This window comes from Hyaena hyaena, unplaced genomic scaffold, assembly GCF_003009895.1.
Source record: "Hyaena hyaena isolate Hyena2069 unplaced genomic scaffold, ASM300989v1 scaffold_52, whole genome shotgun sequence".
NCBI classification, from domain to species: domain Eukaryota; kingdom Metazoa; phylum Chordata; class Mammalia; order Carnivora; family Hyaenidae; genus Hyaena; species Hyaena hyaena.
Genome location: NW_024080684.1, coordinates 1,289,058 through 1,308,051, shown reverse-complemented (window position 1 = coordinate 1,308,051; position 18,994 = coordinate 1,289,058). Strand labels below are relative to the sequence as shown.

Here is an 18,994-nt window from a genome sequence, read left to right as displayed (position 1 = left end):
CCCAGTTTCTTGTTTTCAGTACACCAGTAAAACAAATCACTCTTCTCTTCCCTTTAGGTGAGTCAAAGACCTGAGGTGCTACTTAGTAGAGAGTTTCTTCAACAGAAGCATTAATTAAAGGGGAAGAGGGATGTTTCTCCTCAATCGTGACTTAACTTTAGTCTTCATATGTGTAAAGCAGTGATAATAAAACCTATCTTATATAGTTGTGTAAACAGTAAAAAAAAAAAAAAAAGAAAAAGATAAGCTATATGAATGGCTTTACCAAGTACTAGTAAATGTAGAATTGGAAAAGCAAAGCATAGAGACTTCAGAAGGGCAAGAGATCTTCAGACAGACAATCTGATACACTTGTGGCATTTTTCTTTAATTGGGAAACCGAGACCCAAGGAGGTCTAGACCCTTATCTAAGTTCCTTGGCTTGTTAGAAATGCACTGTTGATGTGTTCTAGCAGAACTGCCTCTGGGTTGCAGGTGCTCATAGGCCTGGTGCAGAGTTCTTTCTGCTACATGGCTCTTCAGAATGACCATCCTACATGGCAGCAGATAGAATCACTGACCCTTCTCCTGACCACTATGTTTTCAGAAACTCCACAGTCAGTTCCTACCCCCCGTGGAGGCCCTGTGTGCTGCCTCATTCAAGCAGCAATTTGTAGTCCTTGTTGTACTTTAGCAATAAGAACAAGATTACTGCTTAGAATCAAGGCAGCTATTTGCACAATCCACTCAAGTAGTTAGACAGGTATTCTTTTGAAGGTAAATAAACACAGGCAACTACAATTATTTTATTCCATTTAGTGTATTAGAAAAGGTAATGATTTAATGATACCCTGGTGGTCTATAACAGTTAATGCACCACAGAAAAATGAATCATAAAATCCCCTTTTCACTAAAAACTGAGACTAGTGCTATGAAAAGGCACTAAACCTCAGGGAACCACAGTGTTTCCACCTTCCCACCAAGTGACAATATTATTAGTTTGGATTCTCTATTCACTGGTCATGAAAATACAGGATTTGGGGGGAACAGGAAAACCTGTGACATATTCTGTTTGTTCAGTGATAGATCCCTGCAACATTACCTGAGACAGTTGCTATGGCAAAGAAAATGGTCCTGTAAAGGCCAGACAATTTTCTGACTCTAATGTTGCACCTTCCCAAATGCTAGTTCATACTGAGCTGGGGTAGTAGCTGGAGACAGAGTTCTTCCTGAACTCTCCTCCATGTGCAGACCCAGTGGACTTTCAGGGTAGGGAAGTGCATGCACTCACTTCAGAATTACACAGGCACACAAGCTGTTGGTGTTTATTTTGGAAAGGGGTGTGAATTACAAATATTTCCTGAAAAACATGTGCCTAGCCTCCTGGCTCCCTGTAGGCTAAATATTAACAGGATGGGCTTTTTTGTTCTAGACTCTGCCATAAGAAGATTAGGTGTCAGTACTTCTAGTCAGAGAGACAGCTGTGTACATCTGGAAGGATCCTAGGGAGAGGCCTCAGACCAGCTTGACAGTGATGCTGGTGAACAGCAGGGTGCCCTCTCCTCAGTCACCGGAAAAGTGCCTTTTCTGTAGATTTCTATATCTGCAACCACATTGCCACAGAGTGTAACAGAGAGAACAAGGATCAGGAGGGCATTTGGATACCACTGCACTTTCCTCACTTGTAAATGGTGAGACCAATGTCTATACGGCAGGATTAACATGAACTCTTTCTTTGAGCATTGTATAAACAATCCAAAAAATAGCAGCTAGTATTAATGTGTATATTTCCCACTAGCATTAGATAAATGTAAAATTAGTTAAAATTGACAATAGTCCACTGATTTTTTATTATACATATATGTATGTATATATACATGTATTTTATAAATGTAATATATTAGCCATAATAACATCAGTAAATAGACACAGTTAGAGGCTAGTGTGGCTCAAGAAGTATGTCACCGTTTGACCAGTTTACACTGTTTACACTGTTCACACTGGTGCTTCCAGAATAATATCACCTCACTCTCAAGAGTGACCCAGTTTGGACAGTAAATCCTATGATCACCCTAAGTCACATTCAAAAGGAAACTATTGATTTTCATGAAATCCAAAAAACAGTTACAGCCTTATTGCTTAGGTATAATATGTGCAATAGATAAACTACGGCTTAAAAAATTTGTACTAGGGACCCCAACATAATTTTTTAAATATATAATAAATCTTTAATGGCAGTTATCAAACAAAAACAACAAACTCAGTGGTCGCAAGGTTTGACCCTGGTAGACAGTTTCCATGAAGAACTGGGGATTTATTCTTATATTTTCGTATAGTTTGCTCTGGATTGACGCTGATAACTGCCACTTGAAGCAGGTGATTTTAGTATTGACTAGGACCCTTTAAGCGGCTCCTGTATTGAAGGTTATTTTGCCTCTCAGTTTCTTTCTTTTCTTTTCTTTTTCTTTTTTCTTTTTTTTGTTCCTTAATTTGTGGTAACTTCTTTAATTCTAGCAGCTTTAACATATAGCTCTAGCACTCAGAGGTTTCAAATCGTGTTTAAAGCCTTGTTTAAAACTCACCAGATAGGGGCACCTGGGTGGCTCACTAGTAGATTAAGCATCCGACTTTGGCTCAGGTCTTGATCTCATGGTTCATGAGTTCAAGCCCCACACTGAGCTCTGTGTGGACAGCTCAGAGCCTGGAGTCTACTTTGGATTCTGTGTCTCCCTCTCTCTCTGTCTCTCCCCCACTCATGCTCTGTATCTCTCTATCAAAAATAAACATTAAAAAAAAATAAAACTCACCAGATAGATGACATTAATTTATTCCCTTTATATGCTAAAAGGAAATAAAAGAGAAGGAAAGGAAACTAATAGTAAGAGCTGAGTGATCTGGGTGACAGACATAAGTCACCCTATGTCAATGACTTGGCAGTTTTTACAAGGGTGTTTGCTTTCTGCTTCGCATAACTTTCTATAGTTGTTCTGTGTGGTTTGATTTCAACCACCGGCCTTACTCTTTATTTCCTCTCAGAAAATATCCTTTCAACAGAGAAAATATTACTTTAGTAAATGACATTTTTAATAACTTCCTACTAAGCAACACTGGAAGATGAGGTGAAATTGAGTTTTTCCCCTCTTCAGCCTGGCCCCAGTATTTTTGTATCTCACACTTAGGGTAGATGCAAGTACTGTATCTTTTTCACATTTTTAAATATATTTGAGTAGTTAAGCTTGTTTTTAAGTTAATTTATTTATTTTTGAGAGAAAGAGAGGAAGGAGGGGTGGGGGAGAGAGAGAGGGAGAGACACAGAGAGAGAGAGAGAGACAGAGAGAGAGAGAGAGAGAGAGAGAGAATCCCAAGTCGATTCATGCAGCTGGATCATGACCTGAGCCAAAATCAACAGTCAGGTTCTCAACCAACTCAAGTTCAACATCAGTATCACAGCTCTTTGCCTTCTCTTGTAAGCACTCTACCCTTCTTTCACTTCTCTGCTGCTCTCGGGCAGGAACCTTAGTGTCCAGTGGCCTATCTAGGCTGGAACAAAAGGGTCATCTGGCTGGGGGTGCAAGGGGCCTCATGCTGTTCTCAATCCAATCAACAGCTGAACTCACCACCTTCCCCAGCTTGCAGCACCTGGAGCATACACAGCATAGACCCTTAACCTCCCCCCACCCCACCCCGAAACTATCAGTCCAGGGTGGGGAAGGGGAGGGAAAGCCCACTGTAGAGAGAAGTAAGTTTCTGGAACTAAGTACACAATCTCTGAATTATGCCAGTGATATATTCCAAATCGATTTTGTTGTTCAAACCTGTTATCGTTTTTCCAGCAAATCCAGTTGATTTCTGAATTTCTTATCCGAACATAAGTCCTTAAGTTTAGACTTCTGACATGGAGCTCATATCTAACTCAATACTGTTCTTGTGCAACTTGTTTGGCAATTGGGGAACTTTTGATCACTTGTGACATAAGTGGAAATGATTGTACGGTTTTTTAAATTCACAGGTAAAAGTTAAAAGTGAATTACGTAGTGTGACTTTTCCATCAGGAAACAATTTACCTCAGTTTCTAATGATTAACAAATCTGATTCAAATATTTCTATACTGCCAACTATATATAAGGAGAGACTTATATAGTTCTTACTCTGGGTTTTTGTGGCCCTAGATATCAAAAAATTAGTGGAGTCATCAAAAGAAAATATCAAGGCTCAGGTAATATACAAACTGAGTTATTATAGATCGTGGATTGTCAAAGAGGATATTAAAAATGCTTTTTCAGTACCATGAAATAGGGAATCTTCTAATATAAATCTCTGTGAGCCAAGAGAGAATAAGAGTTATTTTCATTGCTCCTTAAGGATTTCCTTGCAATATTTGAAAGTTCTTTATTTTCACCTCTATGGAGTTTGTTTCATATGTTATAAAACCATTATTGAATTCAGAAAATAAAATTGAATAAACTATTTGCAAATAGAATTAGAGTGAGTTGCAAGTACAAGTGGACTTGGCTTTTCTTTCCTCTGAGAGCCCTGAAAAGCATTTGAGAATTAACCATGCATTCCTAGACCTCATTATTACAATCTTGGTAGCAGTCTGTTTTTGTGTTGCAGGCAATGAAAGCTTAGAAGAAAACTATGTCCAGGACAGTAAGATGGGGTTTGTCATCAATGCCATCTATGCCATGGCCCACGGGCTGCAGAACATGCACCATGCCCTCTGCCCGGGCCATGTGGGCCTCTGTGATGCTATGAAGCCCATCGACGGTAGCAAACTCCTGGAGTTCCTCATCAAGTCCACGTTCATCGGTGTGTCTGGAGAGGAAGTGTGGTTTGATGAGAAAGGGGATGCTCCTGGAAGGTAAAGCTGTCTGTTCTGGGATGGGTTCAGATAACCTTGTGATCCTCTCTGAGTAGACAGATGGCAACTCTGGTCCCATTTGGTTCCATGGTTTCCAAGTGTCATGAGGATAGATATGACTTGATAGATAAAAATATAGGGTTAACCTCAGTTGGAAATTATGCCATAAAACTTTGAAAACTTATTGGTAAATACCTAAAGTCCTGCATTCTTCCAGTGGCTCTCCCTTACCCAGCTACCACCCTGGCCCTTCCATCAGAATGCGTGGGATCTTGTACAAGCCCAAGAAACTGGACAGATGACACCTGAGTGGCAGGACCCTCTCTGGCAGTGCCAGCACCAGACCAGCATCTTTCTGATTGATTGGTTCCAATGCCATGCTGGTTGTATAATGTATTTTTTTAATGTTTATTTATTTATTTTGAGAGAGAGGGAGAAAGAAAGCAGGGAAGGAGCAGAGAGAGAGAGAGAAAGAGAGAGAGAGAATGAGTCTCAAGTAGATTCCACACTCTCAGTGCAAAGCTTAACGCATGGCTCGATCCCACAAACCATCAGATCAAGACCTGAGCTGAAATCAAGAGTCAGATGCTTAACTGACGGAGCCACCCAGGCATCCCTGGTTGTGTAATATTTTAATAAGAGCTAATATATGAAAAGTACCAAATCCTCCTTAGGAATCCCCTTTTCTCAGGCTAACTTATGTTCTTGCTAACCTGTCTCTTGAAACGAAGAAGAAAAGAATTTTCTTTCTGGTATCGAATTTTATGCAGGAATCAAGAAGCAAAGAAAAAATTAAACCTAACTAATATGTATATTTTCCCCAAGTCATTTTATATACTGTCTGTTCTGCAACAGCTGCTTTATAATATCAGTTAAGTCACGTGTGATTGGCAGAGAATGATGTCAGTTTAAAGAGTGCTATTTTCCAGGCATATAAATGAACTGATGTTCGTTCACATGAATTTTTTTTTCTAGGCAAGGGATAATCAGAATTACGGGGTAAGATTAAAGTCTGCTGCAGGGAAGAAAAAGGCCCTCAGCTTGGCTGCTATACAGTATTCCTACAATCTTGTTTTTTTCCCTTCTCTCTCTTTTCTCTCATAAGCCCTGTTATCTTTCAGTATATGATTTTACAGAATGAGAAATTTTAGGAAAGCATATGTTGTGTTAAAATGGAACATCAAATCATTTAATCCTCATTGCTATAGGCATATCATTATCCTCCTTTACAGATGAGAAACTGTGTGTCAGAGAAACTAAGAAACTCACCTAAATTCGTGCAAAGAGTAGCTGGTGGAGAGTGTGCAGTCTGAATCTGAGGCCTATAATCTTTTTGCTACATTGTGCTGCCTTTTAGCTAAGCCTAAAATTAGGCAAAGTTGCTGGCAACCTTCTTAATGTCATTTCAGAGGCACTGTAAGAAACTATCTGACCCTAAATAATTCTCAACATATCTCTGCCTTTCATGTAAGCTTAAAGTTTCGTGGTCAGAGAGTGCCTTGTGGGGATTCTCCCTGTGAAAATCCAACAGCCCTGGGAAGGATAAGTGATATAAGTAATTGTCAGCAATTACAATGTTGGATTTATCAGATTCCTTCCAGGCTGCCAGTTAGGTAGGAGGAGATTTAGATCAAAATGTGAGTGGGGCGGAAGGAATGATTTAGGGCCTGGGAATGTGGAAAGCTTCTAGATGCTGGGCACCTTGGGAAACAGTACCAAAAAGGACAAGAGGACCTGAGATTCAGAGCACTGACCACTCTCCACTTTAAGCGCATGGTTGTAATCCTGGGGTCCACTGGGAACCGTCAGATTTGGGATGGAAACCTTCCTTCACGGTTCTGTAAGATGATGTATACAATGTGCCTAGCACAAGGCAAGTTGAATTTTTTAAGTTTATTTATTTATTTATTTATTTGAGGGATAGAGAGTGAGCAGGAGAGGAGGGGAGAGAGAGAGAGGAAGGGAGGGAGACAGAGCAGGCTCCACACTGTCAATGCAGAGCCCATCACAGCACTCCAGCTCATGAACATGATCATGACCTGAGCTGAAACCAAGAATCGGATGCTTAACCGACTGAGCCACCCAGGCATCCCTACAGATGCATTTCAGACACTCCATACATACAAGTTTCCTCTTGATCTCTTTATTTATAATTTATCCAAAATATGGGCATGCAATTTTAGCTGGTTTTTCCCCTGTGTAATTACATATTTAAATCATGAGTTTTCTTCTGGGTCCCTTTTCAAGGATCATTTCCTCTTGCGTGAAACTGGCCATCTTAATCTGTGTTCAGTGTCTGTCTCAACCACCTCCCTCTGCTCCCATCCCCTCTCATACCACCATTCATGCTTTTGGTCCCTCTTGTAATTATTTTAGTGAATCATCATGCAACATAAACTGAGTGCATTGAGAGGGTGCTATAAAATTGTAATTTACAGCATAAGGATATTTGAAATAAATGCCAACATGCCAATGAGGGACTGTAGGGTCAAGAGGAAAGAGCGGTGTTCATTAACACATGCAGCACGGGGGAAGGCCTCTGTTTGGTATCTCATGCTTTTCCCTTGGTATCTTTCAGCATTTTTTTCCCTCTGCCTTTTGGGACTTTTTGAAAATGTGTTCCCATACCAAAATATTATGAGTTTTTCAGTTTCTAAATGCTAATGAAGTGTGAATTGATTTCTTCTTTTGAAGAGCAAATGTTGAAATGAATCTTAGGAAACTTATCTATAGGAAAAAGATACCCTAAAGCTGGCATTGCACCAAAGCCTTCACTGGAAGTATATAGGGAGAGTCAATAACAATATGGGGTAAAACATAAAAATTAAAGGAAATGAAAAAGGAAGCTATTAACCAAACATTCCAGCAGGTTCTGTAACCATAATGAGTTTAAAATGGAAAAATATTGGAGATATATATTAGCATCATTGATGAGCAAGATGAGTAGGGGCCATCAGCCCACAGTTAATACCCGACTGGGTATCGCTCAGAGAGCCACTCAGAAGAACGTGCTGGTATGGCTCAACAACAAGAAGAATCAGAACTTTTATTTATGAGCCGAAAGTGTAAACAGCAAAGAGATGAATAACATGCTCCAGGTGCTCCATTTTCCCTTCTAAACTGGTAAGGCCCGTGCTCCTGAAAAGTGGGGAAAAACTTCCTTTCCTCTCCCAGAGTCCCCTTTCCCTTTAGAGAAATTGCCAGAATTTGGATGTGGAGAAGCCACTAGTCACACTGTGGGTGGCAGAATGTGTTTGCACATTAAGAACAGGCAGACAAACTAACAACGAATAGTAGTTATCTAGATAAAGAACTAAGACAGATATAGCCAATAGGTTTTGGAAGCCAAGTAAGGTTGGCAATAATTTCCGGAGAGTGCTGGGCTGAGGAAGACTCTGAGTCTGCATAGGGTTTAGAGAGGAAGAGTTCCAAAAGGATTAGATAGGAGCATGGGAGGTTGGAAGATGAGGAAGAGGAATACATGTTAGTTAATTGCTATCTATTTCTTCAAGTCCAGCACAAAGAGCTAGAGACCATCCCTCTCTTTTCTAGGGCAGCATGGTGGGAACTCTGCATAGGTACTACAGCAAAGAGAATCCCACTTTGCAGAGCCAGAAATGGACAGTCAGGCATCATTTGTGGGAAACCGCCACATGAGTTATAGTTTACTTGGAGTAAAGAGCAACATGGGGAGGAAAATGAAGAAGGCCATAGAATTTCCAAAGACTGAGAGAGAAACAGCTATGCAAGTACAAAAAGATGTTCTCCAGTTTTCTTATGGTAATGGAAATAACCAGAGTATTTTCGGGCATTCGTAGTAATACAAATATGAATGATACAGTGATATTGCCTTACATATGCATTTTCCCAACTATAAAATAGTTTTTTAAATGCCTTGTTAATAAATCCTCACAAGAACTCTGTGAACCTTTAAGCATTTAGTGACATTCCTAAGTAGTATAATCTACTGTTAAAATGTTAGAAAAGAGAGTCTAGCTTATGCATTCTATTGCCAAGTCTCGTGCTCTTTTCATCACATTGGAGAATGTTCTCCATTGCCCATGCTGGAAAATGATGAAGTCTGGCCCCCAAAGCACACTCTGGCTGCAGTGAGGGTTTCTAAATGTAGATGTTTCCATAGTGTAGCATTGCAGCATTTGAAATTACTGAAGTAACTGACACCGATTATTTGGATTTCAGAAATGTTTGTCCTAATCAGGGAGGAGACCAGTTTAAATGTCAGTACTCAAGATGCTAAATCCCCAACATCCTTTTAATTAAAGCTGTGTTTCTCAGATTTCTTGCTTTATTAGCACCTAAAATGGGTTCCAGACTTGGTAAAACTCCCTTCTTTTAATCCAGCATAATGAAAATGGCAACTGAATGTGAAAAAGAACATTAGAATGATAATGATCAAGTTAAGAAATTAATATTCTCCAGGCTCCTGGGTGGCTCTGTCAGTTGAGTGTCTGATGCTTGTTCTCTGCTCAGGTCATGATCTCATGGTTTGTGAGATGGAACACCCACATCAGGCTCTGCAGCAGGAAGCCTGCTTGGGATTCTCTCTCCTCCTCTCTCTTTCTGCATCTCTCTGACTTACATGCACACACTCTCTCTCTCAAAATAAATAACTAAACATTAAATAAAGAAATCAATGTTTTCAAGAATCATGACTCGTTCAAAGAATAACTTAGTGAATAATTATTTGAAGGAGATGGTAATCAATTCAGCACACATAGGCTTATTTTTGGGCAGAATAAGCAGAGAGAGAAGTGCAAAGTAATATATTCTTTAGCAAATATGGGCAATACACAGAGACTAAAGCAGGAAACACACATTTTGGAAAATCGGAAGAAACATTAGAAACAAATGAAAATATTGACAGACGTTAGGCCGTGAGATAATTCCAGCTTTTATCTCCCTTCTCTCTATGACATGTTTACCAGATTTCTTTGTTTTCTACATTATGTCTGTATGTCCAAGACGCACATGTTGGTTTCTCTGTAGGTATGATATCATGAATCTGCAGTATACCGAAGCTAATCGCTATGACTACGTACATGTCGGAACCTGGCACGAAGGCGTGTTGAACATTGATGATTACAAAATCCAAATGAACAAGAGTGGGATGGTACGGTCTGTGTGCAGTGAGCCTTGCTTAAAGGGCCAAATTAAGGTAAGCTGACCACAAATGCATTCTTAGACAGAATGAGTCCTCCTGCAAGGACCTACATAAAGAAAAACAGACATTTTTCTTAGACAAGACTGTCCAGAAGGGATGTGACAGGCTTACTGTTTTTGTCCTTGTGTTTGGCTAAAACTGGAAAAATAAAGGATGATTAGAAAATGAAATAGACAAACCACCTGAATATTGAAGAATAGTCCTTATTTGAATCGCAATGATGAGCCGGACTCTTCGATTAAATCTAGAAAGTGAAGGGACAAACACTCGAATTAAAAATTGAAACAGAAGTAAATGTGGAAACCAAAACCAATGATACCGCTTAGTCATAGTTCTAGCTATTGTTCAAGAGAGCAGAAGCTGAACAATACTAAATACGCACATAATTAACATAAAAGAAGCTGAAATGAGCTAACAGAAGCTGCTTATCATTTCCCTTTTTCACCACCATGTTCTTTGATTTTCCTGAAACTGGCATTTTCTAGCCAAGAGAGTCCTCGCTTCCTAGTTATTCTTAGAAGCTTTTTTATCAGCCTGGGGCAAGTGAGGAACCATGATATTGCTGTATGCATAACAGTAGAGTAAATAAACATTAAATATCGAACATTTGGCTGGACATGCGAGAGAGGATTCTTGGTGAGGAAGGCATGGGAACAGCACTCCTCTGTGTCTCATGCTATTTAAAACCACATTGGATGATGCACTAGGAAGTGGAGTGTAGGGGAGTGATCGCCAATTGGCAAGAGTATGGATTAAATGACCTCGTAGGTCTTTCCCCTCTCTAATTTTCTGTGATTCATCTCTGGGAGCAGACAGGCTGTCACATAAATGTCACACAGCACAGCTGGGCTGGAGGAGATACTGTGTGAGGCGCTGGCCCTCTGGCCATGCCGCCATGCCACCTGCCATTCTCATTCTCAGGAGCTGCGGAACCACCCCTGTAGGAAGAAGCCCTGAGTAGTACACTGAGGGTCTTAGGGCAAGAGGGTAGCCATGTTAGTCCTGTGTGGAAGTGCTCGTGCAGAAACTGGAAAAGCCTCATGTCTACTGGTCAGTGACACCAGAGGATTTGGAAGCTGTAACATACTTTTTGTTTGTTTATTTATTTTGAGAGAGAGAGAGAGAGAGAGTGCCAGCATGGAGAAGGGACAGTAAGAGAGGGAGAGAGAGAATCCCAAGCATGCTCCACATTGTCACTGTCAGAGCAGAGCCTGACATGGGGCTCAAATTCACAAACTGCAAGATCATGACCTGAGCCAAAATCAGAGTTGGATGCTTAACCAACTGAGCCACCCAGGCACCCCAAGCTGTGACATCTTTTGAAGAGTTGTCCTGATGGACTCAAACTCTCAGGAATCTCAGCCACTTCGAAGAAGAAACAAACTTCTGAGATAATTAACCCGAGCCGGTTTGTTTGATTGATTTTGTTTTATTTCTTTTTTATCAGAGTATAGTTGACACACAACATTGCGTTAGTTTTATTCACCCTAGTTTTAAGTATCTTGTTGCTTCTATGCAGATGTGATATTAAAATAAAATTTTTAATGTTTATTTATTTTTGAGAGAGAGAGAGAGCAAGTAGGGGAGGGGCAGAGAGAGAGAGAGGGAGACACAGAATCTGAAGTAGGCTCCAGGCTCCAAGCTGTCAGCACAGAGCATGACACGGGGCTCAAACCTAGGAACTGTGAGACCATGACCTGAGCTGAAGTCAGATGCTCAACCGACTGAGCCACCCAGGTGCCCCCAGATGTGATATTAAAAGTACTTAATATTTCCATGCCAACTAACCTATCAGGATAGACTCCTTCCTGGTGCTGTGACAGGTACTGGAGGTGTTCTGCCCAAGCCCAAGTTTAGTCCTTGAATGGGGGAAGATTTGGGCAAGGAGTCCTGTAAGGCAGGAGTAGCATGGCCCATTCAGGGGGCTCAAAGATACCGTGAGTTTGCCCTCTGTGCAGAAGTATTTCTGCAGCATAAGCGTGGCTGCAGCCAGTCCATTGTGTACAGGCTGTATGTCAGCAAGGCTGCTCCCCAGGAATCCCATTTCTGATTCTTGTCCCAATAGAATTCTTCCACATGAGTCTGTCTGATGGTTTAAACTCCAGAGGCACAAAGCTTCCTAATTGTTGCCATGAGATGCCAAACCACTGGATTCTAATTTTGTCATCCTTTCTGGATGGCAGAGAAAATGGGACATCTGAGACTGAGGTCATACTGCGGGGACAATGTGAGTCAAGAGGTATCACATGCGTAATTCAGGCCTTTCCAGCTTAGGTGAGAGCCTTGTCTATGCTGCAGATAAGCATTGTAAAACAGTTTATGGAACTACAAAGTTGGTTTTTTTCAGAGTATAAGAAAAACAAACAAACAAACAAAACCTGTCAAGAGAAAACAAATCATTGCAAAGATTCTCTGAACTCCAGCCACTTTCCATAATTCCGTGCTGTTACTGTGGTTGCTGGTAGGCCATGAATGGGGGCTCACATACCCTGTGGATTCCCATTCGTACCTTTCAGAAGAAAGGCCTTTCCTCCCAAAATTCACAGGAAAGGCTGTCATACATCTCTATGCCTAGATACTGAAGTATTTCTGGCTTCACGTTTGCATTACGCCCATGCAGTGTTTGTTATTGAAGGAGATCCCAGAAATCATTGCGGAGCCATTACAGAGCACTTGCTATAAATGCAAATCTCTTGGGGTCTAATTTTAGAAATATTGTGTACCCTGCAGGAAGAAAATATGCCTGTTCTCAATGGCACCTGGAGTGGAGGTGGGGGGGGGGTGGAATGTTTGTTTGTTACCCATAACCACCATGGGAGGTATGGAAACAAATGAAATCTGAATCCCATTTACCAAATGATAGCACTTATATTCTCACACCACCAATTTACCACCTACCAGGCCCAGTATGCAAAGAGCCAGATCCCTCAGTAGCGACCATAAAAACAGGAGAGAGGCAGCATACAAGGCAATTATAGGACTTGCACTTGTACTAACTGGGAAGCATAATGTTTAGAAAGGGATAATTCGTTGTAAATATCAGATGCCATTTAAAATGCTAAAATAAATTATTTGACTTTTTAAATGACAACCCATAAAGCTTTCTTATGGTAATTCCCCTTGAGGTAGTTAAAAGCAGTTTTTTTATGTTATTCATTTTTAGAAATCTACATATAATATCTTATAAATATAATATCTTATGGAAGCAGAAGTTTATTTTAACCATTCCACAAACACAGTTAAGTAAAATCAAACTTTTTATTGCTGTGTGTTATAATAGGATTCGATTGGGAAAAAAAAGAACCCTTGCCAGATGGTTTGGTAGAGGGAATTTAATATAAGAAATTGGTTATAAAAGTAAGAAAGAATGCCAAGGCACCCGAGACAAGCAACAGCAAGAATGATCCTCACCCTGGGCCAGAGGGACCCAGGAAGGCCACACAGCTGCTTCTGAGATGCCCTCCTGAAGTGGGGAGGGGAGGACACCTTGTCTTCCTTTCTTTCCCTTGCTTTTGGTCCCTGTGTTTGGCCAACATCATCCGGAAGACATTGGCAAGAAAGCCTGGACAGCGTAATTCACAGGTTTCCTTGAAACCTTAAAACTAAGTACGGCTTAAGTGGTAGGGCATTACTGGGAACTGGAATCTCAGAGATGCAAGAGTGAAGGGAAAAGGGAAAGGAGACATGGGAGCATGGAAACCACTCCCATCCCTGCCCCCACCGTCATCACTGAAGTAGTGCTTTACCGAGCAGGATGCCACTGCACTGAGTGTAACTGGTCATTCAGCCTCAGAGAGATCTCTGGATGGGCCACTTGGCATATCTACTAGAGCAAGGAGGGAAGAAGAATGTGTGCACCTATGCCGTGCCATTTTCTGTTTCCTGTGGACAAAGTTTACTCACAGGAAGAAATATAATCTGATCCCTTTAGACAGCTACTGGGGAAGCCAGAATCTAATTCCGGTTCCATGGTCCTTTTGCAGATTTAGAAGCAGTTGGGTCCCATGTAGTCCGTTCTGGGCTTCTGCTGTGGTGAGTGTAATGGAGACAGTTCTGAAATCCAGTGATGGAGTCATGGGAGAGACAGATAGTTGGACATGACAGGAAATGAGACAACATTGATAGAGACTGAAGTATGCGTTGCAGAAGTGTCCAGGACATTCTAAGAGCCAGTGGCCAAGGGCCTAAGAGACAGGCTAGGGGAAGAGGATCTAAGGCAGTACACAAAGTGTGGACAGTGAATCTGCAAGCAAACACCAAGGGCCTGCACATGTGGCGATCTCCTGTACCAGGCCTGCAGCCATTTTCTTTGGTTGGTGACAGGCAAGAAAGAGCCAAGAAGGGGTGGGAAGGCGAAGGGGGCAGTGAAAGGAAGGAGAAGGGAGGCAATAGAGTCAGGGACAAATGTTTTTCAAGCATATTCTTGTGTAAGTACCATAATAGATACAGTCACCATTTTAATTATTCCTAAAAATAACACTTTTGAAACAGATATTTAGCCCCCATTGTACAGATGAGGAATCTGAGGCCCAGGGGGCTGAGTCATTTTCCCCAAGCTCTCTCAAGCTAGTAAGTGCCAAAGCTGGGATCAGAGCCAGCCCAGAGCTCTGATCACCTCACCGCCTCATGTGGTTCAATTACCTGTCATTAGATGAACTGGTGTATTTCCTACTAATGCAAGTTTCAATTGCTAAGCCTTATTTTCTCAGGAGTTCACTCTAAAATTATAAATAGAGATGCACTTTAACAGGGAACAGAATCTAGAATTGAGGAAACAATATTAGTGCAGAAGGTTGGGGGAGTTTAATAGAGGCAGGGAAACTAACAGAGACGTTGAGGGAAAAGATCCTGCAGATTGCTTTCACTGGCTCCTATTCTTTCCTTTCCTCTCTGTCTTCAATTTTTCTCCCCTTAAGTTTGTCTTTGGGTTCTTTGCTTTAAGGGGATGATTTGGGGGTTGGGGGATTGGGCATGGAGAATAGAGAATGCTAATTCTTCCTGTTCTCACCTGGCCAATCAAAATAATATTCTGAAGTTACATGAATGTAAAGAATAGATCACAAATATTTCCTGGTTTACACATGCCATATTGTCATACAGTAAAATACACCTTATGTACGTATAGAAAAGCCCCAGTACATGTAGCTTAAAAACTACAGATTTTTGAATTAGGCTAACTAATTTCCTTTCAAGAAAAGTCTGATTCTTTCCTAACCTGGCATTTTCTATTGAAAAGATAACAGTTTAGGTTCAACAGGCTGGACCTCAGAAGATTTCTTAACTTATAACTGCAAGAGCCCCTTGTTCCTCTTCAGCTTCCTGTTACCCTGAGTTTCCCATTCCAGTCAGATCAGCAAAGAAGCCAAACCACCAATTTGTTGAGTATCAAACTAAATGGGACATTTTCATTTTCATGGTGATCCAAGATGTCTTCAAAGATGAAAGGAAGCTAGACAGTCTATTAAAAAACCACTTATATTGACCTTTAATTGGAACTATGTGTCCTTATATTTAATAATACCATAAGCATGATTAGGTAATGCTACTCGAGGAGTTTGACTCTGGGTTCTTTCTGTTGGTAAGCATAGTTACTTGACAGAGGCTGCCAATGTAAAAAACTTATTATTTCTCATAATACCCTTCTTTTGAAAATATAATTGCTAATATTAATTTTCACATTGACACTATCACCTTTCAACAGAGGCCAGTGATTAAAAACCATCCACTTTATTGTAGATCTGATACTTTAAGACTCTGCAGAGATTAGGGATGAGAACCTCATATTCCAGAATGTTTGTTATCTTTAGCAACCTAAGATCATTCCTTTAATGTGTGCTGTGAACTCAGCCTCTTTAGCATTATTTTCCTCTTCCTCTGTACATTCTCCAGCTCTTGAAAGAACTCTCTCTGTATTTACAGTCGCTTACTTGGCCCAAATCCAGCATTATTCTGCAAGGGATGCTGTCTCTCTGAAAGACAATTTTGATCAAAATTGTCAAGCAATTAGTACCACCTCCCTTTCATAATGATAAGAAAATAAGTGTGATAAGGATACATTTTATATGATAGAACATATTTGATTTGCCAACTATCCTTCCTGTTACTTTATGCAGAAGTATCTACAGGAAATAGATCTGGCGTGGGTCCATGCTATCCAGTATCAAGGATGAGAAGAAAATGTAGCCACATTATAATGTTTATACTCCAGCTAATAACACACCTGCCAATATCATAGTTAAATACCCTCAGGGAGAGAAAACAACTTTAATGATGTGATAGAATATGAAACATTGCATTACCTGAAATCAGGTAGATGAACTTTGAAAAACATTATCATTCCATTTGTTTTGAAATTATGGAAATGATGCAAAATTTTCATCAAAAATATAAAATAACCAAAGGTAGGGTTTAACACCATTTCCCAATAACTTACCACCTGATGAGATACTGGTCATTTGATCTCGATACCTAGAATTGGGAAGTTAGGGAAATGCAGTGCACTCTTCCCCCTTCCACTCTTCTTACCCTCACATTGATTCTGAGTAGCTCACCTGCTGATTTTCTTCTAGGTCACATTTTGGATTACGCTGGACAGGTTATTTTACATTCAGTTTTTCCATTTATAATTGTTCCACATTCAGAGTTCAAAGTGTGTCATGTTGTACTTCTTTATACTTCTAGCTACTTTTGTTTTTATATACTAGGCTATAGCATTTGGAATAGTTTCATTCTCCTCCAGTGCCTCCTCATAATGGCTTGAATACGTTTTCTTCCCTTCCATGGCAGTAGGAAGAATTTTGTCTTGAATTTGGTGGCAAGAGAATCATTTTAGGCTGAAATCTACTCAAGAAAACGTTCTCATGGTGCAAACAATCATTACTCTCTGGTCACTACGTGGCTTGTTTGTATATGCAATGTCTTCACCACCCTGCCCAGCCCAGCCTCATCTGCCTGGAGCTTTCAGAGATTTTTCATAGTTATTTCATGACCGCTAACTGTGAATTATCTTTGAATTCTTCCCATATTTGTAATGAGTATTTTTATTTTTGTTCAACTTTTTCCCTATTTGCTCATAATTTTAGCCCAGTTAATACTTCTTTTTTCTCACTTCCAAACATGAAAGAAAACATTAAATTGACCACTCATATAGCCACCAGACACATTAACTAATTGTAAATCCTTCACTCCATTTTTTCTCATTTTACTCTCTATTTCTTTTCTTCTCCCTCTCTCTCTTTTACTCTTTCCTATATACTCCCTGTGCCATTTGAAAGTCAGATGCAAATATCATGAAACTCTATACTTTAATACCTCAGCTTATGTTCTGTAAGAATAAGGATAATTCTCATATAGTCATCAGATGAGCAAAGAAAGTTCTCAATAACATCATCAGCCACAACTGTCCCATCCACTTCTGTTCTCTCTCATTGTGAATCAAAGCAAACTACCCATTTAAACTGTTTATAGTTAATATAGCCATTTTGGCAACCAGTGGAATGATGATGTGGTTTGTCCATTATGTGATACTTTTTAAATTCCACTGCAGGATGGAAAGATCTGAATATAAATTGCCACGTGAATATTTAAAAAAATCCTTATCTGAGAAGCCTGTGATTACATAACGTTGATGTGATCTCCCTGGGTGACTAAAAACATATTGGCTACAATTTTGAAAAAAAAGAAGACAAAATATTTTTTGCATGTGTGTCTTATGGCACATGTGAAAACATGAAATTACCATAGTCCCTCTGGATAAGGAGGAAACTGTAAGCACTGGGGACAATAAGAAATTCTGTGGAATTATTAATTTATCCATAGCTACTTTGAGTAATACCTCCATTTTCACTTCTCGTATGTTGGCCCGACTCTGTTTACTGAAGTTGTGGGTGATCACCTTAGCTTCAGACCCAGCCTATCTGCCACGTTTGGGGACAAGTCCGGAAAGGTGTTGCTGCTAAATCACATGATATTGGACAATGGCAGTGGCAGAAACAGGGCCCGTTTGCTTTTGTAAGTAAACATTTATTGAGGTATACGATACATATAGAAAAATAGAGAAGGAAGTATGAGTATGCAGGGTACCAACTCTGTTCCCTCTGCCTAGAATACTCATCCACTAGATATATTCAGGGCTTATACTCTTTCCTTCTCTCAAGTCTTAACTTAAATGGCAATGTCTTAGTGATGCCTTATCTAATCACCAAATGCCAGATTGAGATTCCTTATTCCATGCACCCCCCCATCTAGGACCACCAGCAGGCAAGTGAGGTGCCTAGGGCTCAGGGTTTAGGGAAGCACTCACTCTCAAGGCTGTGCAAGTGCAGGGAGAATCCTTACACAACCCTGAGGGTGGGCATCTCTTTAAATTTGGTTCCTACGTACTATGCTTGCCTCACCTTGGTCCCTGCCCTGCACCCTATTTCTCTTTCTCCCTTTAGTTAGTTTTCTCAAAGCCCTTCTCTAGAATAATAGCTCCTCCTCAGGATGGGGATATTACCTGCTTTGTTCACTGACTGTTTCTAACCTTGACATAGTGCGTGGCACATGATATGCACTTTATTTATTTATTTATTTATTTAATTTTTTTTTTTTTACAAATAGTTTATTGTCAAATTAGTTTCCACATAACACTCAATGCTCATCCCCACAAGTGTCCTCCTCCATGCCCATTCCCCCCTACCCCCCACGTCCATCAGTCCTCAGTTTTTGTCAGCATTCAAGAGTCTCTAATGGTTTGCCTCTCTCCCTTTCCCCCACCATTTCCGCCCTTCTTCTCCCCCTTGTTCCTCCGTCAAGTTCCTCCTAATCCTCCTATACGTGCAAACATATGATATTTATCCTTCTCTGCCTGACTTATTTCGCTCAGCATAACACCCTCAAGGTCCATCCATGTTGCTACACATGGCCAGATTTCATTGTTTCTCATTGCCATGTAGTATTCCATGGTATAGATAAACCACATCTTCTTGATC

General features: G+C 40.4%; 1 protein-coding gene across 1 annotated transcript in view; it reads left to right on the top strand.

Annotated features, from left to right (window-relative positions):
* GRM1 (glutamate metabotropic receptor 1) overlaps window positions 1-18,994 on the top strand; it is a 409,262-nt gene that overhangs the window by 324,788 nt on the left and 65,480 nt on the right. The window contains exons 4-5 of the mRNA XM_039230915.1: window positions 4,594-4,840; window positions 9,848-10,016. Coding sequence (XP_039086846.1) covers window positions 4,594-4,840; window positions 9,848-10,016 — 416 coding nt within the window. The remainder of the gene's footprint in view (window positions 1-4,593; window positions 4,841-9,847; window positions 10,017-18,994) is intronic.